The sequence below is a fragment of the Schistocerca piceifrons genome, chromosome X, assembly GCF_021461385.2.
Source record: "Schistocerca piceifrons isolate TAMUIC-IGC-003096 chromosome X, iqSchPice1.1, whole genome shotgun sequence".
NCBI classification, from domain to species: Eukaryota; Metazoa; Arthropoda; class Insecta; order Orthoptera; family Acrididae; genus Schistocerca; species Schistocerca piceifrons.
In genome coordinates, this window is record NC_060149.1 from 928584206 (window position 1) to 928609995 (window position 25790).

The 25790-nt window shown below is 44.3% G+C and overlaps 1 protein-coding gene across 2 annotated transcripts in view; it reads right to left on the minus strand.

Annotated features, from left to right (window-relative positions):
• The window catches only part of LOC124721830 (succinate-semialdehyde dehydrogenase, mitochondrial), a 227772-nt gene that overhangs the window by 71395 nt on the left and 130587 nt on the right, over positions 1-25790 (minus strand). For both annotated transcript variants that reach the window (XM_047246954.1, XM_047246955.1), the window contains exons 4-5: positions 18458-18541; positions 4767-5007 (exon numbers count right to left, since the gene is read on the minus strand). In XM_047246954.1, the coding sequence (XP_047102910.1) occupies positions 4767-5007; positions 18458-18541 (325 nt within the window). The remainder of the gene's footprint in view (positions 1-4766; positions 5008-18457; positions 18542-25790) is intronic.

The window sequence follows — 25790 nt, forward strand, 5'->3', positions numbered from 1 at the left end:
CTGCCCATCAGTACAACAATAACAACTGGAGGAGTAATCTGATACGAAAAGGATCAAATCAGTGATGGCACAGGGATGCTTTACAGAACAGAATGAGACAATTCTTCTTGACTGTCTTCTTCCTACACTTGGTGTTAACCTTGTTGGAAATGAAATGGATGATGTGAGAAAACTGACCCGATTCCATATCAAGAACTTGATATGACCTTCGGAATGTAATCCTACATGCCTGGGAGGAGGCGATACAAAATGAGAGCTTTACCGTCGATCATATAGGTTTCCTTCCTTGCAGGATGCTGTAATCACTGAAATCAAAGTATTTTGGATGTGATCAAGTGATGGTGACACCATTTGCTCTGTTCTTTTCAATTTAATAAGAACTATAATCTTTCCACTGTTAATCCTGCATTCTCTATAGATGCTACATAGTAGCATTATAACTGTGAAAGGAGTCAAAAGACACTTTTCAACTTTTATTTCCGCAATAACAAATCCAGTTTTTAAACATTTTACCACCAAACTATGTGACTTTTTCTTATTTCTTCTGCTTTTGACAATGATGTACTGCAACTTGCTATGATTTCATGGGTACAATGGCAAGGGTCAAATGAAGACGGGCATAATTCCTTCTACAAGAATTACCATTTCCATAATTAGATTGTGCTCTATTTTTCTTCACGCTACAATAAATGCTTCGAATGATGACATATGCACTGTTCAAAAGCTTTGGATTCGAGGCATTATATGTAACTTCTCAGTGCTATTTTGGGTGTTGCTGCTGTTATTTACCTGCTCAGTTTATTTGCCTGTATCAGGCATTTTCAATGTCATGTTAGTGTGATCTTATTAATGAAGAAACTTTGCAAATTTTCGAAAACTCTGAAAAAGAATCGGAAGTGACTTACTAGATTCAGATGGCACTTTGCTGCCAGAGACAACCGATGAATATAGTGAGACAGAGAAAGAGTTACAATATGTAAGTGTCTCAATTCTCTTGACAGTTGTCTTAGGAGTCAGTTGATCCAACAGTGGGGATGGGTGCTAAGGATATAACAGAACAGAAGGCTAACAGACAATCACCTAAAAAAGGGCTGCTTTGAACATCCTGAAGGAGAGAAGGGCCCATTGCATGTGCCTGCCACTGAGTGGATGACACAGTCATCAGTGCCTTCAGACTTCTTTCTGATGAGCTGATGCAGCATACCATACAAAAACCTGCAGTATGAAATAAGACACCACTGGGACAGTGTCGCAGGGGGAACTGGAGACAATGATTGTTGTCATGCATGCCAGAGGTGCTATTTTTGCTAAAGGTTATTAAAGATAATGCGAACAGGTACATTCCATAAATTTATAAGATTCTTCCACTTCAATGAGAAGGCATTCTGAGCTTAATGCATCTCTGCTGAAAAGTTTGGTCTTATTTCTGAAATACGGAACAAGTTAATGGAGAACTTGCCTTTGCTGTTGCCACCCCGGCAAAAATATTACAACTGATGGGCAGTTAGTTTGAAGCAATGCAAGGTGCAGGTATACCTAAATTATGGCAAACAAACCCAACAATATGGACTCAACTTTTGGATAGTTGCAGACATGATATCAAAGTATATTTACAATGCCTTCCCACACCTCGGTGAGCAGGAAGGCCCACCAGACAACACCACTGGGAGATTATGTCATTCTCTGCCTCATGGAGACATTTCTAAAGGGAGGAAGGAACCAGACAATTTGTTCATATCCCTTGAGTTCATGAAAAAAATTTAACAGAAGAAAATATTATTACTGGTACTAATGAACAAGTTTTACTGATAACGTCCAAGTTGTGTGAAAAAGATTATTTCTGACATCCATTCCGTCTTGGAAAGCATAAATATGCCAGAATGGGCCCTTATAGTGTACCAAGGGATGAAGAATAAGAATGTAATTATTCTCACCACATTACATCCTGAAGTAGCAGCAAGTGAAGCAGCAGAGAAAAAAAAAAAACTTATCTTCAGTAACACCACAAAGTATGGTGTGGACGTCATAGATCCAATTATTTGTAAATACTCAACTAGAGTTGCTTACAGGACATGGCTGGTGCATGTCTTTTACACTATCCTAGAAGTGGCAGCAATGACTGCATGGATCAAAAGCATTCATTCTTTAATTTGTAAATGAATGCAAAAGTGGACAACAGAGAGCAGCACAACAGCAAGAAAGTCAATTAAACAAAGCAGCAGCTGTAGGGACCAGACAAATAAAAAGGCAAAATAAGTGTCAAATTGGTATGTACAGAGGTAACCAGACCAATGATATAAGTAAGGAATCTAAAAATACTATCTGCAGGAAATATTTACGAAAATCTGCTCAAAGGGTGATTTCATTGCTTAGGAAAAAAGTGACACACACGAATAAACGTTAGAAAACGTAAAAATACTTCACATTACTGTATAGACAAGCAATTACTTTGTATTCAAAACATTAAGCAAAATGTGTCATAATGTTGGGGTAAAGCATTCATTGGAAAATGTACATGGCATATAAATAAATGGAAGAAACGTCTTGCTTCAACCACAAAATAAATTTTTAATGCAAATTAAATCAAGAGTCTCGTATATCACATTTTCCCCTGTTCTAGTACTGAGTATCAATAAAAGTTCATCTTGCTGGTTGAGGGAGTGGGAAAGATGAGCTGATTCCAACCACACACACTAATAGTTTTTGCACAGCCTTTTGAGAAAGCAGCTGCACCACTCTTACACACGGTGATGGTTTTACCAGTATCAAGTTATTTCTTATTACTGCTCCACCTGACTCGGCATCACCACAATGTTTACATGTCTGTAATACTGGAAATTAGATGACACAGGTCTCCTCCTGTATTTTTTCACTCAATTTTTTTTAACTGATCAAAGGGGATTTTGGTATAAGATAGTATTTCAAAGAACATTATACTACAACCACTAAAATTCTGCATCATAAGGCACTGTGCTACTAAGACCTATCTTCTTTTTCATAATTGGTTTATTTGTTGAGATCGGTTGGTTATGCTAAACTGGGAGAGAAGTTAGGAAGATTTTTACTATGACTGCTAAGAAGTACTGCAAGTACACAAATTACTGTTCTTACAAAGAAATCTCACATACCGTCCTCAATGAAATTTGCATTATTTGTAATACTTGAGTATGTACTTGAATAGCACCATTTTTAATTCAAAGTGACCAAACAATTTGTAAATGCATTGAACGATCCACCTTCTGAAAATTTAAAGAAAATAAATTTTTTTATTGGTGAAATCCCCTCTCAAATGACATTCGAGTTCACACTTAAGGGAAAACCTATGAAAGGTATTAAGTATTTTACTTTATTTTTAAATTATTATTTTGGCACCATGCAATGATTCAAATCAAACCATTCCGCTCAGATGTGAGTATTGCACTCGTTGCATGTGCGTATCACATTTCCCGATTAGTCGGGAGGTAAACCATTCGTCAAACAAATGTTTAAACAACGGAGTATACTATTTCTACACACTGTCGATAATATGTCCTTGTCTTCCTCTCTGTAAACAATGTATTGCCAGAACTCATTTTAAGTGTTAGGAAAATTTAATCCTAAGAGCAACTGGGAATTGTATTGGATTTTCCAGGCACCTCATCTTGCACTTAACCACCTAAATTACCAAGTTACACACCACATATAACACAAGAAAATTGTACACAGTAGTGCCTTTCCAATACAACTTTACCAGGGGCAAATACTAGATCTAACCACATTACCTGTCAAGGATTAAGCAGTGGGGGAAATGTGCCCTGCTGCAAGCTGAAGACATGGACCGGATATACTATTTTCGCATACAGATTGACACTAATATGAGCAGAGCATTTGATATTCACATGCATTGCAGAATCTTTACTATATGCTTTTATTAAGTAGAATTGTGACATCTTCAAAGAAATTGCCACAGGTGATACAATCTCAAAGCAGAAAAAAGTTACTGCTTTCTTGAGTTCTAGAAAGGAGGAGAACAGAAGTGTCTCGCTATTTCTTTACAGAACACTAATGATACAAACTGTTCTACCTATGGTAGGTGGTTGTTGGAATTAGTCTTTCAAAACCTCCACGAAAGATCTATCACTGTACTCGACAATCCCCTGTACCGCACAGTTTAAGGGAATAAAGACAACACTCATTTGCACTAAATATGATAATTGTAACTTATACAAAGTTGTATAATAGACGTACCTGTAGACAATTTGGCAAATGTAAGAGTCCATGTCAAAATATTGACAAGAATCATTGACACTGTGATGTTTTAATGGAAAGGAAGTTGAAGTCAAAACACAGATTGCAGTAGTGGCAAAGAAAGTGACCAGGACACTGGTGTTATCTTATCCAGATAATTAGGATGACACTGTAGCACTAAAACAGTTTACTTCTACAAGCAATAAATATACAATTTAAAGACTTAATTTTACAACAGAATTAATGACTGCATACAGAAATCACAAAGTAGCATTATTGTTACACAATGTTTGTAGGTTATCCTTCGAAGTATACGGATACTTTCTTACAATAAACATGATTACACACAGTACCAGGTGTTCTGAAGCTATACACAGACAGATAATTGTATTGCAGGATAAAAAGTGTATATGTTACTCACTATAAATCTATAAAATACTGAAATTAAAGTTCGCAAATAAACATAACACAATTCCTTGAAAGTCGGGTAAAATGATTTAATAATTAAATATAGCATTGACAATATTAGACTTTTGTACCTGTGAATGATATTCCAGCTACTTTTGGACTTTCACATATTAATTTTCCAACAGCTGGTGCATTGTCACGACTGCATGTAACAACATTGAAAAGCCCTTTTGGGAAGCCTGCCTCCTCCGTCAGCTTAGCTAATGCAAGGGCTGTCAGTGGCGTATCTTCTGCAGGTTTAACTACACAGGTGCAGCCAGCAGCAAGTGCAGCTCCAGCTTTTCTGGTTATCATTGCAATTGGAAAATTCCACTGCAATAATTAATATAACATGATTTTACTATAAAATATACTCATGGAATATTATCCTAGAGTGCAAAATAGAAAATACTAAATAAATAAATTGGAATTCCAAATCACGATATGTATTGGTAGATACTGTTGCAAGTCTAATGCACAATTATTAGAAATATACTGGAATTACAATCCTCTGACTATTACATACAAGGCCCTGCTACAATAAATAACACCAAGTAGCTATATAAAATCTTCCTAAAATCATTAATTTAACTCTTCATTAACAGCAGTTTTCCGGTAGATCTGAATTACCGAACACCAGTATTTATGTATCCAAACAAGACTAATGACTAGCCTTTTGTCATAACTTGATATTACGAGGGTCAATCACATATAAAACAGGGTTTTTTTTCCAAGTTAAATTAAGCTTCAGAAAAATTCACACACATGAACTTATTTTTGCTATATAGTCTCCTGAATGGGAAACACATTTTTCCCAGCAGATGGGCAGTTTCTTGACCCTGTTTTCATAAAATGAATGTGGTTATGACAGCAGCCAGTTGCACACGAACACTTTGACAGTACCATCATCGTCACATCTGTGTTGTCCAGCTGCTTCCTTTACTGGTCCAAACAAATGAAAATCAAAGGTGTTAAGTCAGAACTGTAGGGATGAGGTTCTAATATGGTCCAGAACAGTCCCTGAATATTTTATTGAGTTTGGGCAGCTGTGTAGGGTCGAACATTATCATGAAGCGTGAGCACATCACAGATTGGACATGGACTCCTCCTCTGATGTTATGCACGTTTTGTTTAGTTCAAAAGTTGGCAATAGTATGCAGCCTTCACAGTACGACATTCGTGGGGAAATCTATGAGAACTCCTTTACAAGCAAAAAAGATCGCGCTGGTTCTTGGGAATTGACAGGGAGCTGCATTCTCAACCGTTTCTCATCCTCGTAAAAACTGACTGAGCCATGCGTACACTTGGGAGTCTTTCTCAGGTTGTTATCCCTGAACCTTCACACATGCCTTTTCGAAATTTTGGATGGTTTTACACCTTCAGTTATCAGAAACTTTATTATAATGCATTGTGCAGCAGATAACAGTATCTCCTCCTCTGACATTCCGATTCTGACTACAGAAACAATGTGACAACATTCTGGCTGTGGAGAACAATCACTGGAAACAAAAGCAACAATGGTTGGGTGGGTGGTTGGTTGGTTGTGGGGTTTAAAGGGACCAGACTGCTATGGTCATCAGCCCCTTTTACCAAAAACTAAAAACACCCACAGAGAATAAAAAATGAACAACAGAAAAGACAGCAGACGATACAGGACAAGAAAGACTCAGACAGAGATCAGACAAAACGAATTAAAATCTCTCAGAGTGTGACCGTGGTTGGCTGACCATAGAGATAAAAAAAGGAAAGACAACCACCGAGAAACACACTAAAACTCAGTCTAAAATTGTAGGCCAAAGGTCAGACTCAAAACAAAAAAACATAACAAACACTCAGATTAAGTTATAAAACCCCCCTGCCTGAATAAAACGCAAAACTAAGCCTGCCATAGCAGAGTCATCAGTTAAAAGGGCAGGGAGCGTATCAGGCAGCGCAAAAGTCTGCCTAAGCACACTTAAAAGTGGAGAGGCCAGCAAAATGTGGACCACCGTCAAAGCCGACCTGCATTGACAGAGGCGGGTCCATACACCGCAGTAAATGGCTGTGTGTCAAGCGGGTGTGGCCAATGCGGAGCCGGCAAAGGACTACTGAGTCCCTGCGAGTGGCTCGCAGGGATGACCGCCACACATCCGTTGTCTCCTTGATATGACGGAGTTTGTTTGGTGTGGTCAGATCGCGCCTTTCAGCGTCCCACAGCGCGAAAACTTTGTGGCGTAAGACTGCTCGCAAATCAGTCTCTGGGAGGCCAACGTCCAGAGTTGGTGCACTGGTGGCCCATTTGGCCAGGCGGTCAACATGTTCATTACCCAGGATGCCGACATGACCAGGGGTCCACAAAGACAACAGAGTGGCCGCAACGGTCAAGAGTATGAAGGGACTCCTGGACAGCTATTACCAGATGAGAGCGAGTGAAGCACTGGTCGATAGCGCATAAACTGCTCAGGGAGTCGCTACAGATAACGAAGGACTCACCTGAGCAGGAGAGAATATACTCTAGGGCATGAAAGATGGCGACCAGCTCAGCAGTGTAAACGCTGAAGCCAGCCGGCAATGAAAGTTGTTCGTAATGGTCACCTAGAGTTAGAGCATAACCATCAAACTGTCAGTGTAAACAACGCCAGAGCCCTGATACGTGGCGAGGATGGAATAAAAGCGGTGGTGGAAGGCCTCCGGAGGGACTGAGTCCTTCGGGCCCTGTGCCAAATCGAGCCGAAGGCAAGGGCGGGGCACACACCACGGGGGTGTACGTAGAGGGGCCCAGAAAGGAGGTGGAAGAGGGAAAACCCCAAGCCTGGAGAGAAGCTCTCGGACGCGGACCGCAATCGTACAACCCGACCGGGGCCGACGTTCTGGGAGACAGACAACCGACTGCGGGAACAGGAGACGATAATTAGGATGCCCAGGCAAGCTACAAACATGCGTAGCATAAGTGGCCAGTAAACGTTGGCGTCGTAACCGCAGTGGAGGGACACCTGCCTCCACAAGTATGCTGTCCACAGGGCTGGTCCGGAAAGCACCAGTCGCAAGTCGGATCCCGCTGTGAAGGATTGTGTCTAGCACACGCAATGCAGATGAGGATGCTGAACCATAAGCCAGGCTCCCATAATCCAGACGGAAATGGATTAACGTCTGGTAGAGCTGGAAGAGGGTAGGGCGATCAGCGCCCCAACTGGTGTGGCTCAAGCATCGCAGAGCATTAAGATGCCGCCGACATATCTGTTTAAGCTGCCGAATATGTGGGAGCCAAGTCAACCAGGCATCAAAAACCACACCCAAAATATGATGGGTCTCCACCAGAGCAAGAAGTTTGCCAGCAAGATAAAGCCGCGGCTCAGGGTGAGATGTTCGTCGCCGGCAGAAATGCATAACGCAGGTCTTGGCAGCCGAAAACTGGAAGCCATGCGCTACAGCCCAAGACTGCGCCTTGTGGATCGCACCCTGCAGCTGACGATCAGCAGCTGCAATGCCAATGGAGCTACAGTAGAGGCAGAAATAATCAGCATATAAGGAAGCTGAGACAGACGTTCCCACCGCTGCAGCGAGCCCGTTTATTGCAATTAAAAACAGGCAGACACTGAGGACAGATCCCTGTGGTATCCCGTTCTCCTGGACTCAGGAGGAACTATGGGAGGCCGCGACTTGCACGCGGAAGGTACGATACAACAGAAAATTACATAGGAAAATTGGCAATGGACCCCGAAGACCCCAATCATGAAGTGTAGAGAGGATGTGATGGTGCCATGTCGTATCTTATGCCTTCTGCATGTCAAAATGGCAGTGATGAGGTGCTGACGGCGGGCAAAGGCCATACGGATGGCTGACTCCAGGCTCACCAGATTGTCGGTGGCAGAGCGGCCTTTACAGAACCCACCCTGAGACAGAGCCAGGAGGCCCCGAGACTCGAGTACCCAACTCAATCGCCGGCTCACCATCCATTTGAGCAACTTGCAAAGAATGTTGGTGAGGCTAATGGGGCGGTAGCTGTCCACTTCCAAAGGGTTCTTGCCATGTTTCAAAACAGGAATAACAATGCTTTCCCGCCATTGCAACGGAAACTTACCCTCGAACCACAGACGGTTGTAAAGGTCGAGGAGGCATCGCTGGCAGTCCACTGAAAGGTGTTTCAGCATCTGACAGTGGATGCGAGATCGAGGTCCTCAGCGGATGCAAGAATCCCCACCTCATCCTCCGACGCAGAGCTTGTAGGTAGCGGCGGAGTAGGTGCCACAGCAGGTGCTTTGGTCTTACGGGTCTTGAATGTCATTTTCTCTCGCTGTTCCTTTGGTTGCTGTTGCTGGGAGGGCTTATTGGAGTCAGTCTCCGGGACCAAAGATGACCGCGAAGCTCAACGACCAGCGACTTGTGGCTTCTTCAGCCACTGGTGGGTGTCTGCTGTGCCGCTGGTAGGAACCTGGGAAGGGAGTGACCCAAGGGATCCCTTCCAAGGGAGAAAAGCCGAAGAAGACTTACGCTTCTCCAGCTTAGAAGTGGGGACTGGTGTCCCCGGTGGTTGAAGGGGTGCTGCTCCTGAGGTAGGTGGTGTGGGAGCAACAGCGAGAGAAGTGGCCCCCATCGTCAAGGGGGCAGGCGAGGTCCTTTGACTCTGAGAGCTGACTGTATGTGGAGCAGCTGATGGAGCTACAGCAGGAGTGACAGTGGAGGCATAAGATGACATCATGCGCACGGGATGAAGCCGTTCAAATTTCCGCTTAGCCTCAGTGTAGGTCAGTCTATCCAGGGTCTTGTATTCCATTATTTTCCATTCCTTCTGTAGGATCTTACAGTACAGCGTGCAAGGGGAATGGTGCTCTCCACAGTTGACACAGATGGGAGGTGGGGCACATGGAGTATCAGGATGGGATGGTCGACCGCAATCGCGACATATGAGGCTGGAAGCACAGCGGGAAGACATATGGTGGAACTTCCAACACTTGAAGCACCGCATCGGGGAAGGGATATATGGCTTGACATCACAATGGTAGACCCATCACCTTGACCTTCTCAGGTAATGTGTCACCCTTGAAGGCCAAGATGAAGGCACCGGTGGCAACTTGATGATCCCTTGGACCCCGGTGGACGCCCCAGACGAAATGGGCACTTCGTTGCTCTACGTTGGCACGAAGCTCGTCATTGGACAGTAAAAGAAGATCTCTGTGGAAAATAATGCCTTGGACCATATTTAAGCTTTTATGCAGGGTGATAGTAACAGAAACATCCCCCAGCTTCATACAAGCGAGCAAGGCTCGTGACTGGACAGAGGATGCTATTTTGATTACGACTGACGCTGACCGCATTTTGGACAAGCCCTCCACCTCCCCGAACTTGTCCTCTAAATGTTCTAAAAAGAACTGAGGCTTCACAGACACAAAGGAGTCCCCATCAGCTCTGGTACAGAAGATATACCGGGGCGAATACCTTTCGCTGTCATTCATACCCTGTCGTTCCTCCCATGGTGTGGCCAGGGAGGGGAACGATTTGGGGTCCTACACATTAGCCTTAAAGTGAACTTTTGAACGCTTAGAGACTGCTGGTGGCTGGCCACCAGCAAGAGACAATGTGCCACACTTCATTGCGTGTCATCCACCCTGATGCCACCTACTCCGACCAAGGGCCCTCCCCACGGGCGCCACCCAGCCACAGCAAAGGCCACCTGGCAGGATGGCCATTGCCGGGAGTCCTGATGACCCAGGGAGATGTGCATCTACTCCTTGGCACACATGGGGAGTTAACGGCGCAGGCAACAGTAGAGAGATCCCTGTGTTGTCAGGGGGCTACAACCAACAGGGTACATGGCAGCCCCACCACAATGGACTGGCTACTGTGCTGGATATTAGGTGCCATAAAGTCCATGGTCATCGTCTCCGCAAAAAGCAACACTACACAGTGCATAGTGAAAATTGCACCAAGGAACACATCTTCGCCCAAAAGATGGAGAACGAGCAGGACGGCAATGCGACGACGAGAAAGCTGGCTGGTCTTAATGCACGATGGACAAAATGTACCCTTCCCCAGTTGGCTCGCTCTGCGGAAGAATTTGGAAAGATGGAGGTCAAACCCAACAGGGGACCATCACATAAAGACCGAAACGTTTGAGACTCCTTTTAGTCGCCTCTTATGACAGGCAGGAATACCGCGGGCCTATTCTTACCCCCGGACCCGCAATTTTTTTTTTTTTTTGTTTGTTTGTGGTTTTAGGGCGCAAAACTTCTATGGTCATTAGCGCCCAGCCCGTGACGTAGAAAACAGGAAAAAAACGAAATTTAAAATCAGCAGCAATGGGAACAAAGTCATAAAATTTGAGAAACTAAAGGCAGAAGGAATGCTTAAAAATCCACTATAGAAAGGGGTTGGTTGTCCCCCAAAAAAAAGGCTTCAAATGACTGACGTCATTTCACTGTCACTAATAAACTGTAGAACGCGGTCAGCTGAGCGCGTGTCATCTGCTAAAATCGACGATAGATCAGGCGATAGCTGTAGACGGGAGCGTAACGGATTAAAATAGGGGCATTCAATTAAAAGGTGTCTGACCGTCCACGGCTGAGAGCAGTGGGGACAGAATGGGGGAGGATCACCGCTTAAAAGATGTCGATGACTAAAAAGACAGTGCCCTATCCGGAGTCTAGCTAAAATTACCTCCTCCCGACGACGCGATCGGGAGGAAGAGGTCCATGCGCAAGGAAGGGCTTTCACTTCCCGCAATTTATTATGGGGAAGTGTTGACCAATGCGCATGCCATAAATGAGCAACTTGGCGACATAAACCGCTCCGTAGATCGGTAAACGGAAGAGACTGAATAGCTGGCCGAGGAAGAGAGACTGCAGCCTTGGCCGCTATATCGGCCGCCTCATTTCCACAGATACCAGCGTGTCCTGGGAGCCAGAGGAACGCCACTGAGACGCCCCCCAGGTGGAGCAAGCGCAGACAGTCCTGAATCCGGTGGACCAGAGGGTGCACAGGGTAAAGAGCTTGGAGACTTAGGAGAGAGCTGAAAGAATCTGAGCAGATTACGTACTGTATCCGCTGATGGCGGCGGATGTAGTGGACAGCCTGGAGAATAGCGTAAAGCTCCGCAGTATAAACCGAACACTGGTCAGGAAGCCGAAAGTGATTTGGGGTGTCGCCAACAATATAGGCACTCCCTACACCTAACGATGTTTTCGAGCCATCGGTGTAAATAAATGTGGCTTCCGTCATTTGTGCACATAGAGCAGCAAATGCCCGACGGTAAACAAGTGTAGGGGTACCATCCTTGGGAAATTGACATAGGTCTCTGAGCAAGTCGATCCGGGGACGGAGCCAAGGCGGTGCTGTACCCCAAGTTGTCAAGAAGGTTTTAGGAAAGCGGAAGGAAAGAGAATGGAGCAGTTGACGGAAGCGGACTCCCGGGGGTAGTAGGGAGGAGGAGCGGCCTGCATACCCGACATCAAGGGAGGCGTCGAAAAAAAGGTCATGGGCTGGATTAGCAGGCATGGAAGACAAATGGCTAGCATAACGACTCAGAAGGACTGCCCGCCGATTGGATAGCGGAGGTTCAGCAGTCTCAGCATAAAGGCTTTCCACAGGGCTGGTGTAAAAAGCTCCAGACACTAAACGTAATCCACGGTGGTGGATAGAGTCGAGACGCCGAAGAATAGACGGCCGAGCAGAGAAGTAGACTATGCTTCCATAATCCAATTTCGAGCGCACTAAGGCGCGATAGAGGCGGAGAAGGACCACTCGGTCCGCTCCCCAAGAGGTGCCATTCAGGACACGGAGGGTGTTAAGGGAACGCAGACAGCGAGCCGAAAGATAGGAAACGTGGGAGGACCAGCACAGTTTTCTGTCAAACATAAGACCCAAGAATTTAGCGACGTCGGAGAACGGACGTCGCCAAAAATTAAGACAAACGGTCTTACCGGGTGAGAAACGGAAGCCGGTTTCGATGCTCCACGAGTGGAGGCGATCGAGACATCCTTGAAGACGTCTTTCAAGAAGGCTGGTCCGTTGAGAGCTGTAGAAGATCGCAAAATCGTCCACAAAGAGGGAGCCCGAGACATCAGGAAGGAGACAATCCATAATTGGATTAATGGCAATGGCAAACAGTACAACACTCAGCACGGAGCCCTGGGGTACCCCGTTTTCTTGGGAGAAAATACGGGATAGAGTAGTGTTCACCCGCACCCTAAATGTGCGCTCTGCCATAAATTCGCGAAGAAAAAGGGGCAGCTGGCCTCGAAAGCCCCAAGAGAACAGTGTGCGGAGGATGCCTGTCCTCCAACAGGTATTGTATGCTCTCTCCAGATCAAAAAATATTGCTACCGTTTGGCGTTTCCGGAGAAAATTGTTCATGATATAAGTGGAGAGAGCAACAAGATGGTCAACGGCAGAACGATGCTTTCGGAATCCGCATTGGGCTGGTGTTGAAAGACTGCGGGATTCCAGCCACCAAGCTAAACGGTAATTCACCATACGCTCCAAAACCTTACAGACACTACTCGTGAGAGAAATGGGGCGATAGCTAGAGGGGAGATGTTTGTCCTTTCCAGGTTTCGGAACGGGAACGACAATAGCTTCCCGCCATCGCCTGGGAAAGGTACTGTCGGTCCAAATTCGATTATAAAGGCGAAGGAGGTAGCGCAGGCTATGGGTTGATAAATGCAGCAACATTTGGACATGGATACCATCCGGTCCTGGGGCGGAGGAGCGAGAAGAAGAGAGTGCATGTTGGAGTTCGCGCATGGAGAAAACAGTATTGTAGCTTTCGCGATTTTGAGAGGAGAAAGCAAGATGTCGCACTTCCGCTGCACGTTTCTTCGGGAGAAACGCTGGCGGGTAATTTGAAGAGCTCGAAATCTCAGCAAAGTGCTGACCCAATGAGTTAGAAATTGCGACGGGGTCCACTAAGGTATCATGCGCGACAGTGAGCCCAGAGACCGGGGAGAAACTAGGCGCGCCTGAGAACCGTCGAAGCCGACTCCAAACTTCCGAGGAGGGAGTGAAGGTGTTAAATGAGCTAATAAAGAATTGCCAGCTTGCCTTCTTGCTATCGCGGATGACGCGACGGCATCGCGCACGGAGCTGCTTATATCGGATACAGTTGGCCAAAGTTGGATGGTGACGGAAAATGCGAAGAGCACGTCGCCGCTCACGTATTGCGTCACGGCATGCCTCGTTCCACCAAGGAACTGGGGGGCGCCGGGGCAATTCGGAGGTGCGTGGTATTGAACGTTCCGCAGCTGTGAGAATAACGTCGGTAAAATGTGTGACCTCATCGTCGACGCTGGGAAAGCGACGGTCATCGAATGTCGCTAGAGACGAAAAAAGTGTCCAATCGGCTTGGGCAAACTTCCAGCGTCGCGAGCGCAGATATGGCAGTTGAGGCTGCAGTCGAAGGACACATGGAAAGTGGTCACTCGAGTGTGTATCATCAAGGGCGAACCATTCGAAGCGCCGGGCTAGCGGAACAGTACCAACCGCAAGGTCCAAATGAGATAAATTTGCCGTGGAGGCAGACAAAAACGTGGGGACCCCAGTGTTGAGGCAGACTAGATCCGCTTGGTGGAAGACGTCTAGCAATAGTGAGCCACGTGGACAAGGATGTGGAGATCCCCAAAGCGGGTGGTGGGCATTGAAGTCCCCAACCAGCAAATAGGGGGGTGGAAGCTGATCAAGAAGATGAAGGAGATCAGCTCGTGCCAGTGGTGTAGACGATGGAATGTATACCGTACATAGAGAGAACGTGTATCCAGAAAGGGAAAGACGGACGGCGACAGCTTGGAAGGAACTGTTTAAGGGGATTGGGTGATAATGGAGAGTATCATGGAGCAGAATCATGAGTCCTCCATGGGCTGGAGTGCCTTCAACAGAGGGGAGGTCATATCGGACGGACTGAAAATGAGGGAGAACAAAACGGTCATGGGGACGCAGCTTTGTTTCCTGAAGACAGAAGATGACCGGCGAGTAGGATCGTAAGAGGATCGACAATTCATCCCGATTGGCGCGAATGCCACGGATATTCCAGTGGATAATGGACATAGGGTGAACAGAAAATGGAGAAACGTGACCAAGGGTGCTGTCAACTCAACGACTGCTCAGAGCTTGCGACCGACAGCATGAAATGGCATTCAGTCGAAGGCAGAAGATCCTGATCCATAGGTTGGTCAGGAGCAGCTCCTGCCACCAACAATCGGCCAGTTGACCGGCCACCAGCAGTGCGCCTCGGCGACACGGAAGATGGCCGAGGGCGATTTCCGCCAGGTGGTGCTGTAGTTGGGACACGCCTTGGCGGAGAAGGAGAGGAACTGTGTTTCTTCGTAGCCTTCTTGGAGGTATGATGTTTAGATGAAGGAGGAACCGATGGTTGTGAAGTTGCAGTACGTAAAAACTCTTCACGAGAATGCTCTTTTTTCGAAGACTTGGCGTCAGACTTTTGGGCTCGAGATTTAGCAGAACCCGACGAAGGGTGAGCCATAGAGTGGGCAGGTGAAAGTGGTGAGGTTGAACGGGCGATCTTTGCGCTGGACGATCTGACGACCGTGGTACTAAATGTGAGGTCGCAAGTCTGCGTGGCCGCCTCCTTTGTTGGCCGAGGAGAAGCAAGGACAGTGCTGTATTTTCCTTTCTGAGGCACGGTGGGCTGTCGACTGGCGAGTAACTTTCGAGCAGCAAAGGTCGACACCTTTTCCTTCACTCTTATTTCCTGGATGAGCTTTTCATCCTTAAAAACGGGGCAATCTCGAGAGGAAGCAGCGTGGTCACCCATACAGTCGATGCAGTGTGGGGATGGAGGTGGACAAGCACCCTCATGGGCATCCTTGCCACACGTAACACATTTGGCCGGATTGGAACAGGACTGGCTGGTGTGATTGAACCGCTGACATCGATAGCAACGCGTAGGGTTTGGGACATAAGGGCGAACGGAAATTATCTCATAGCCTGCTTTGATTTTTGATGGGAGTTGAACTTTGTCAAATGTCAAGAAGACAGTGCGGGTTGGAATGATGTTCGAGTCAACCCTTTTCATAACCCGACGAACAGCGGTGACGCCCTGGTCAGACAGGTAGTGCTGAATTTCTTCGTCAGACAATCCATCGAGGGAGCGTGTATAAACGACTCCACGCGAGGAATTTAAGGTACGGTGCGGTTCCACCCGGACAGGGAAGGTGTGGAGCAGAGAAGTACGCAGCAATTTTTGAGCCTGGAGGGCACTGTGTGTTTCTAACAACAGGGTACCATTCCGTAATCTGGAACAAGACTTTTCAGGACCCGCAATTGCGTCGACACCTTTCTGAATAATGAAAGGGTTGACCGTGGAAAAGTCGTGACCTTCGTCAGACCGAGAAACAACAAGGAACTGTGGCAACGATGGAAGAACCGTCTGTGGCTGAGACTCAGTGAACTTACGTTTGTGAGCAGACATAGTGGAAGGTGAGGAAACCATTGCGGAAGAATCCCCCATGATTACCGGCGTCTCCGATGGCGCGCTCCTCCCTTGTGGGGGCCCTCACCGAGGGCACACCCGCCTTAGGTGATTGTTCACACCTCAGGTCACACCTCCCGACAAACGGACGGAGGGACCAATCGGCACTTTCGGAAGGTATCAGCTCGGGTAATCACCCCTCCCTGGGCCTGGCCTTTACCAGGGGGTACGTACGTGTCCTACCTGTCTACCCGGGGCGGGGAATTACGCGTTACCCCGTCACCGGCTACGCATGGAAGTGCGTGGGTCGGCCTTCAGACACGCACAGGGAGGAAGAAAGAGAAAGGGAAAGGAAAGAAGAGGGGGTCTCAAACGCCGCAGCGGAGAAAAGGGTAAAGAGAAGAGGTAAGGAAAGGAGAAGGACAAAGGAAGGAAGAAGACATACAAGCAAGGAAGAAGAAGAATGCGGTACATTTACAAGCGTCCGTCTCCGGACGTAGGCGCAAACCATACTCCCAGAGGGGGAGAAAGTGAAGGAAAGAGCCAGAGGTGAGGGGGGGGGGGGTGAAGACAGGGGATGGGGAAGGATGCGGAAAGGGAAGGTATGCAGCCCGGAAAGGAAGGAAGGCCACATTAGCTCGGGGCCCCGTGCTCGCTACGCACGTATCCACAAAAGAGTTGTGGATCCCCTGGGGGGGGGGGGGGGGGGGGGCGGACCCGCATGGGGGGGGGGGGGGGGGGGGAAGCAACAATGAGCAGAGATCACACCACTGTTACAAAGACACAAGGGGAAAAAAAAAAATCAAGTTTATATTTGATACACCCTCATAACTTACATCAAACTACAGTACATGATGACTATATTGCAAAAGCATTGGAGATGTCTGTCATACTAAAGCCACAAAGACCGTAGGAATAAAGAAACAATTTTTAGAGTTTAGTTCGGAACACAGAATATGTTATTCTGAATAGAAAAGACTAGGAATACAATACTTTTACTGGCAGAAAAAATTTTTTTCTAAAGCTTGAATCTTCTGAGTTATTAAATAATAATGGTGATAATGTGAGATACTGGAAAACAATGACAGTGACACACTAATCTAGTCTCTGCTGTAAGTCTACAGTAAATGAGCTGTGTACATTTGAAATACATTTTTATAGCTGCCTATTAACTACATTTATTCTACTCTGCATAAAGAAACACTTTTGCTATTGAAATAGACTTATCAGATGCTCTTACACGTGGAGCTGATAAATTCATACTGGCATTAAGAAAGTATTGTATTGTAGTGTCACAATAAAATAACAATGTAACAAAATATCGACACTTATGTAACACTCACGATTTTTGTTTGTGACAAGCCCGTATCTTACCCAATACATTCTAGGCTCCCTGTTTTAGTTCTCTATTAGTCATTTCCACATTAATAGATAAAAAGCTAGAGCGTAAGAGCAATAATTTTGTATATTCTCTGGATAAATAACTAATTAGCATTAAGAATGTTATGAAAATGATAGACTGTTACCCGCCATACAGGCAGAAAGAAACGACTGCTAAGATTTTGGCCGAAAGGCCTTTTTCTAAAGTAAAAAAAAAAAAAAAAAAACACACACACACACACACACACACACACACACACACACAAAAAAAAAAAAATCATCGCAACAGCATGAGCTGTGCTCGCACAAATGTGTGTGCATGCTTGCATTGCGTTCTGCCTACTTTAGAAGAAAGCCTTTTGACTGAAAGCTCATATGTTATCAGTCTTTTTGTTGTGCCTGTCTGCAACACCTCATCGCCTTCAAACGGCTCTGTGCGCCGCTTTCAAATGGTTCAAATGGCTCTGAGCACTATGGGACTTAACAGCTGTGGTCATCAGTCCCCTAGAACTTAGAACTACTTAAACCTAATTAACCTAAGGACATCACACACATCCATGCCCGAAGCAGGATTCGAACCTGCGACCGTAGCAGTCACGCGGTTCCGGACTGAGCGCCTAGAACCGCGAGACCACCGCGGCCGGCGCCCGCCGCTTTATCCGCCAATTCAAGCAGGAGTGCTGGGAACAATATGTTTCCACCATATGATGAGTTGCACTCTATTATTTTCGTAACATTGTCATTGTTCCATCCTTGATTTTCCATTGTTTGATTTTAACTGATTAGAATTTTATGAGTATCACATTAGTGCTATGTTTACTTTTCCATTATGTCTCAATTTTTTAGCTCAATTCTGATATGCCTAATTTTATTTATATGTCAAAGCTCTTCTGGTTTCCTCTAGTTTATACAGTTTTAGTAGCTGACAATTTCTTTCCTAATAAACTATTTTTATTTTAGAAACATCAGTAAATTTTATGTAATGTTTAAAAATGTGATACTTACAGGTGTTATTAATCCAACAACTCCTATTGGTTGTTTTACCACCATTATTTCCCTGGTGCCAACTGGACTTTCTATGATTTCACCCTGTGGAGGTAATTTGAAAGCAAAATATAATGAGAGTTTTTTTTTTTTTTAAATTGTTTTCTAATAAATACAAAAATTTAAATCCCATTTTAAGGGGTCCTGAAATATGTTTCCGTTTCTCACAACACAATGAATATAATAGTGACAACAGCTAATGAGTTCACATGTGACATAATGACAAAGATTGTAACTATGAATTAATAAAAACGTGAAGAAATTATATTTAACACAAACAATAAAAGATGTTTTTGATCATAGTCCATACTGGATGCACACAACCACAGATTATACGAAAGAAATTAAATTGCATGTATCCATTCAGTACAAAAACTGTCAAGTTTTTAAGACATTGAATCAACTCTTTGCTGTTGCAATAGCTCTTTGCCAAATCAAAAGACTGAAAATTTGTTGCTATACTATAGTCTTTAACTTCATCTGAATCAACTGCAATGATTGTTCAGCGTATCTGAGGGCATGCTGAAAAGTAATACCCCCCAATTTATGTGAAAACTTATAGATTTTGAAATAAAACAAATTTTATTAAAATCCTTCCTCTTTATTCCTCAGGTCTGAATATTTATTTCTCAACTTAGTCACCCTGATGAAAATCACATTTCTTCCAACAGTTTCTTGAATTTGTCAGTGTAGAATGTTCGACTTTGTCGATGAATCTGCAACCTCACTTCTGCTTGCACCGTTTCATCACTATCACACTGAAGTCCTCTGAAGGCGTTCCTCAAGTTTTGGAAACAGATGAAAATCAGATGGAGCCATGCTGGGACTCTATGTAGGATAAACAATGACACAGAACACAATGACACAGAACCCAAGGACTCAGATTATTGTAGATGTCGCAGATATGGTCTGGTACTGTCATGTAAAGGGTGCTCTGTGTGAGGAGAAACTCTTTGAATTTAAGACTCACTCACAGCAAACTGTTTCACACACGCTGACACAGTCACATTACACTCGATCACATTACATGCTACAATTCAGAGCCATCTAGCGACACAGGGATGCAAATGTGTAAACATGAAGAATAAAGATGTAGAATATTAATAGTGTTTGTTTTATTTAAAAAGCTTTATGAGAAGACCAATATTACGAACATGATCACACAGATCCTTACAAACTATAGGTAACACGACTGGGCACACCCAATGTTTTGGGATCACCAGAATTAAATTTAATATTGCAGTACCTTTCCACGTGCTTGAAAGTACATTATTAACGAATTTTGTTAAAAGGTGACAAGTAATGCTGGGTAAATGCATTTAACAGAAAGCGTCCACTTTCCATAACTGTCACAATAACATGAATAACGTGATTCACAACTTACAGATGGGAACGTGAAATGGGAACAGTAGGTGGAAGGGAGAACAGGTGTGGCCTTACAGAGGATCAACTATATAACCGATTTTTTTTTAAAAAAAAAAAACCACACACACACACACACACACACACACACACACACACACACACACACACACACACACACACACACACACAAAATAAACAGTACAGTTTGTTTTCATATATAAAAAGGAGTCAAGAAGCAGGTAGGCATGTCACACAGATGATGATGATGATGATGATATTATTCTCATTATTATTATTAATATCTCCCCAGCACTTTAGGGATTTCACAAAATTTCAAAACTGGTGTGACACTGATTTCAGTGTTGGTGAGTATGGTGGACATGTCCAGCAAAACCAAGGCTGCCCTGATGTCAGTATATAACGGCCATTGCGAAGACAAGCTGAACAGAAAATAGTATGCTACAAACTTCACAGGAGCACCTTCTTCGATGTGGCTAGCATTAATTCCACCATGTATGTGTGGCGAATTTGAATGACTGCAGTTTGTTGTTTGCCACCTACAATCATTCAGTTTCCTACTTGTGCACGATTCTTCTGTCAGACAATGAGATGATGGCATGCAATGGGATGGTACATCAACGTAGACCACCACCCTGTAATGCTTCTTTGGTTGCTGTCAGTTGTGCCATTTGCCTGCATGCCTAGGTGTTCAGGTACCCAGCAAAAGACCACCACCTTGACTTAGTGCTGTACTACTGTCACCAATGAGCTGAAGTAACTGGTCTACTGAGTACATTTGGTTGACCACTTGTAGCACACTGAGTGAGTCACAACAGATGAGAAACCATGTAATGCAATGACTGAAGTCACCCCAGGACCTTCATAAGGCCATACAACTCTGCATCGTAATTTGGAAACTGTTCCAGAAGGCACAATTGGAAAACAGTTGAACAATCAAGGGTATTCCCTTGCTGGGATCCATTGTTATAAACAACAATAAAACTGTGGTATGTACATACTTAAAACTGAAGAAAATATCGATTTCGCCAAACATAATGTGGAGTACAAGTTTTCTTGTACTTTGTCAGGCTAAAGATCACTTTTTGGACCTCTGAAGACTCCAAGGTCACAATTTGTTCCATCCCTGGCTGTGTATTTGGAGGGCTGGCATATTCAGATCCACAAGATGGTTGGTAGCACATATCCTGAATGGCTTGGTCACGGGGAAACGGGGGAGGTTGATTCCTGAACAGCTGCTCCAAGTTTGGGGTGGAATGCTGCACTAAATGCCAATCACTGAGGAATTGCTCAGATTTCCAGGCCCTGTTGAGCCACAAGGAGGTGTTGTCAAATGCGGAGTGGTGGTTCACCAGTTACTGCATTGACTCTGAAATGGGTTGGTGAGTTGATCTGAAAGGCTCCAGTTGAAACTGTAATGCCCTCATGGCACACATCTTGAAGACGAAAATAAGGGCTGATCTATAAACCACACTGCCATAATCTCACCCTAACCTGACAAATCCCATACAAAACTGCAGGAGATAGCACCTGTCAGCTCTCCATACCTTTCTACTGAGGCATTTTAAAATATTCAATGATTTGAAGCTCTTTATTCACAGGCTATTCAGGAGAGGTAGCCAGATTAATTTTGAATCATGTAGTAGACTCAAAAAGTGTACATTACCCTTAAAAATTAAAACAGTGGCCCCAATTGTGAGCTCTGTGGGTGAAAACTGCGATGAGCACAGAGTTTACATAAGTAGTCTTCTGAAGTGAGAACTGAAAACCAGTTTTACCGGCACAAGTTTCCACCATCCTTATGGTCATCTGAAGTTGCCTGTGACATTGGAGGAAGAATAAGAGATCTGCAAAGAAAGAACTTTTAACTGGGCTTCTGACTGCAGAGGAGCATGGTCCCTGCCCATTTTCCATAACTGAATTAATATTACTTCCTTCCAAGTGACAGGGTACGGTCCATCAAACCAGCTCTGACTGAAACATGATAGGAGCTTTTTTTTTTGCGGTTTTAGGGTGCACAACTACAATGGTCATTAGCGCCCAGACTAAATTATGAATGCACTGCAAGGCACAATGTCAAAACAGCAACTAAGAAGGACAACACTATAAAACGCACATTAACAGGCAAGGGATTAAAAGAAAACAGCATAATCAAATGTCCATCGACAGGTTTGTCAAGTGGATAAAACGAAGAACGCGAGCAACTGCTCCTGGGTCATCTGCTAAAATTTCATCCAGAGTACATGGCAGGCCAAGATCAATGCGCAATGTATTAAAATTTGGACAGGACCTTAAAATGTGGCGTACCGTCAGCACTTGCCCACATGGGCAGAACGGCACCGGCACAACCGTCAGCAGATAGCTGGGCCAAAACGACCTCCTCCCACCAAGAAGGGCGTGAAAAGGTCATCCGAGCCGTGGGGAGAGGCTTCAAGGCCCGAAGCTTGTTTTCAGTGTAGACCAATCAGCATGCCACAGCGATAAAATGCGCTGACAAATGACCCTGCTAAAATCAGATGAAGGCACACAACAAGAAGCTGTCCGAGGCTGGAGGACCACAGCCTTGGCCGCAGCATCTGCAGCTTCGTTCCCAGGGATACCGACATGGCCAGAAAGCCACATAAAGGTAACCGGAGAACTGTCGTCCGCCAGCTGCTGAAGAGAGCATCGGATCTGGTGCACGAAAGGGTGAACCAGATACGGATCACTGAGGCTCTGGATGGCGCTCAGGGAATCGGAGCAGATGACATAAGCAGAAAGTCGGTGGCGGCAGATGTAAAGAACAGCCTGACAGAGGGCAAATAGTTCAGCTGTGAAGACCGAACAATGGCCATGGAGCCGGTATTTGAAACTGTGTGCCCCGTCAATAAAAGAACACCCGACACCGTCATTGGTCTAAGAGCCATATGTATAAATGAAGATCATATTAATGAACTTCTAACGAAGTTCAACACACTGTGAGTGGTATACCGAAGCTGGGGCAACCTCCGTTGGGAGCGAGCTGAGGTCAAGGTGAACCTGAGCCTGGAGCCAAGGTGGCGTTTGGCTCTCACCCACTCTAAAGGTTGCAGGGAGTGACAAATCAAGGTGCTGAAAGAGGCGACGAAAGCGAACTCCAGGGGATGATAGGAGCTTGTCTTTAGCTCCAGGCCACGGATGACGAGCACAGAATAATGAATCTGATTTGGTCCTGCAGCAGATTCTCTGGCTACAGGAAAAGCCAGTTACAATTCCCACATGGAGAGTGAAAGATTGTAGACCATCTCATTACATGGGAGGAAGCAGAAGTGCCTCATATCCACAGTCCCATGGAAAATCTGAAACTGAGAATTATGTCCAGACGATGCAGTAACAGTAAAAAGTGTCCAGTTAAAACCTGAACCATGTCTTTAGGCGCATACACCACGACTATTTCTCAACCAGGCTGTAAGGAGAGGTGCACTGCCATTGTCTGAAATCCGCCTTATTGATTCCCAAACTCGTGCAGTGACTTCACTCAGAATCCTCAATACGAGGAACCCATGAGGTGCCACGAGGAACATAAGGAAAGACAATTAAAAGGGGCACAAAGGTATCATGATGTCAAAATAGTAGAACAGTAAACATTGTGGCAAGGTATGTTCACAGAGAATAGAAGGTAAGGATACAGTAAAAAGTAAATATCAGTACAGAAAAGCGAAATAGGAAGTGAAAACAAATTATATTAGAATTAAAAATATAAATAATGTTTAATAAATACTTAATCCAAAATTGTGTCTGGAAATAGAAGGAAAGGGAAGGATGATGGACTGACAAAAGTTGATTCCACGAAGGTGCTTATATGAAAATCAATTTACTTATTATTTAAAAATGAATACAAACAGTCAGAACTGCAATAAATTTTTTTATGTAAGGTTACCAGTTTTTGTCTGTTCTAGACCGTATTCAGACCCACACCATGATGACAGATGGTGGCTGTGAATGGAGCAAGCACTACATCTCCACGAACGCTAACAGAATGCTCAGTGACTGGATACTGGATGTTGCTAATGTGGACAGTTGGTCTGTGTTTATTCATAGCTTCTGCTAGTTCAGTTGTGGTCATCCTTACATAGAATGCTGTGCCATGAACACATCAGACATCAGTTAATATATGTAGTCTCGCATGTGGTAGATCTAGAGTCTTTTCCCCTTGGGTCCATGCAACCTCTCCCTCTTTTTTTCCATTCCCAAAACTATCTACCCTTTACTGACTTCCAAACCTTTTCTTCTTTTTCACTCGTGAAGAAGAAACCCATGGTTCCACAAGCTGGAAGTGCTATTTATTTCCTTAATCATTCATTCATTCATTCACTCATTCTACTATTTGTATTGGGTGTTGTACCTCATACTAACTCCATTGGTGAGATTTTGGGTCTCTTGAGGTGCAGAGGCTGCGGCAGTTGCAAACCAGTGCATATCAAGGAAATTTTCTGGCAAAATTTCTTCAGTTCTTTTGTGACGATCCGCAAATCATAACCATTTATCTCACACACTTTACAAAAGAGATTCTCAGACCAAGGTACTTCATCTAATGCAGAATATTTAGCACAAATAGAATCGATGTAATGCAGAGCAGAAAATATATGTAACTTCTGATAGTTTAAAAGTATAATATGCGTACACTGTTTGCAAGCCAGGCCACTGTTTTCACCAAGAGTACTATTTTCACCAGCATGTTGTCTGACGATAAAGGGGCCCTCACATGCACAATATTTATTGTGCAACAATATTGTGTCAATATATTTCGTGGGACTGTAGGGTCCAAAAAATGGCACATTATTATTGTGCAATTTTTATGATCAGAACGCGTCAGTTTGCACTCTGCCTCCATAGTAAACATATCGGCGCTTGATAATGTAGAACTCGTGTATTGCAATTGCAGTCACGTCGTGCTGCATAGAGAACGGTAAGAGGAAGCGGTGATGGATGGAAAAAGTGGGTTGAAAGACATTATACACACGGCCATAACTAATATTCTTAGAGAACGTGTAGTAGAGCCAGATAACTACTGGAGTAATTTAAGGATGAACGAAGAATCATTCATTTAAGGAACTGGTGAACTTCATTACACCTTGTTACACAGAAAAGATATTGTTCATATACTCATCAGATTTCACTTTCCACAATGCTATAAGCAATCTATAAACCTGAAAAGATAAAGAGAAATTATTGTAGATGATTGATAGGTAGTGCTTTTATCCAATTCTGCAATAAAAAGCTCAATCTTCTGAAATGAACAAATAAGCAGTTGCAGTGTTATTTACCTACACAAACACTTTCATCGAATATTTCTATGGCTAATTACTGAGTAAGTATTAAATACACAATGAAACTACTAGACCCATTGCATTTCAACAGATGATTTCTTTCGTCTGTCTTTCCCATGTGTCACCGTATCAGTTGTTTACACATTCACAAATCGTAAGTCTTGGCAGGAATGTGTATTGCGCAATATCACCCTTACAAAGTGTTACGCAGTATATCAACAGCTCTGCAGTCTTCTTGCACAAACATCAAGATCACTCTCAGATGGTCAATATTACTGCAAAATACTCAGTATGGCACAGTAAATATACAGCGTGTGAGGAACCCTTAAGGAGGAGTATCTTCGAAGTATGTCATAGAAACTTATCTGTAGTAAATAGAATATTAATACTGTCACAGGTGACAAATCTCCACCAATACAGCACAGTGAAGAGCAATTTCGATTGTTCCACACCTAACAAACCACACACTATTGTGAAGTACATAAATCTCACAAGCCAAAGATGAAAAAGTGTACACTTTAGTGCAAATGGCCATGGTATACTTGTACATAAACAGTCAAGTGGTAAGTGTTAGCATCAACATGCAAAAGCTTTAGTATAAGAATTTCATTGAGGTTTCTAAT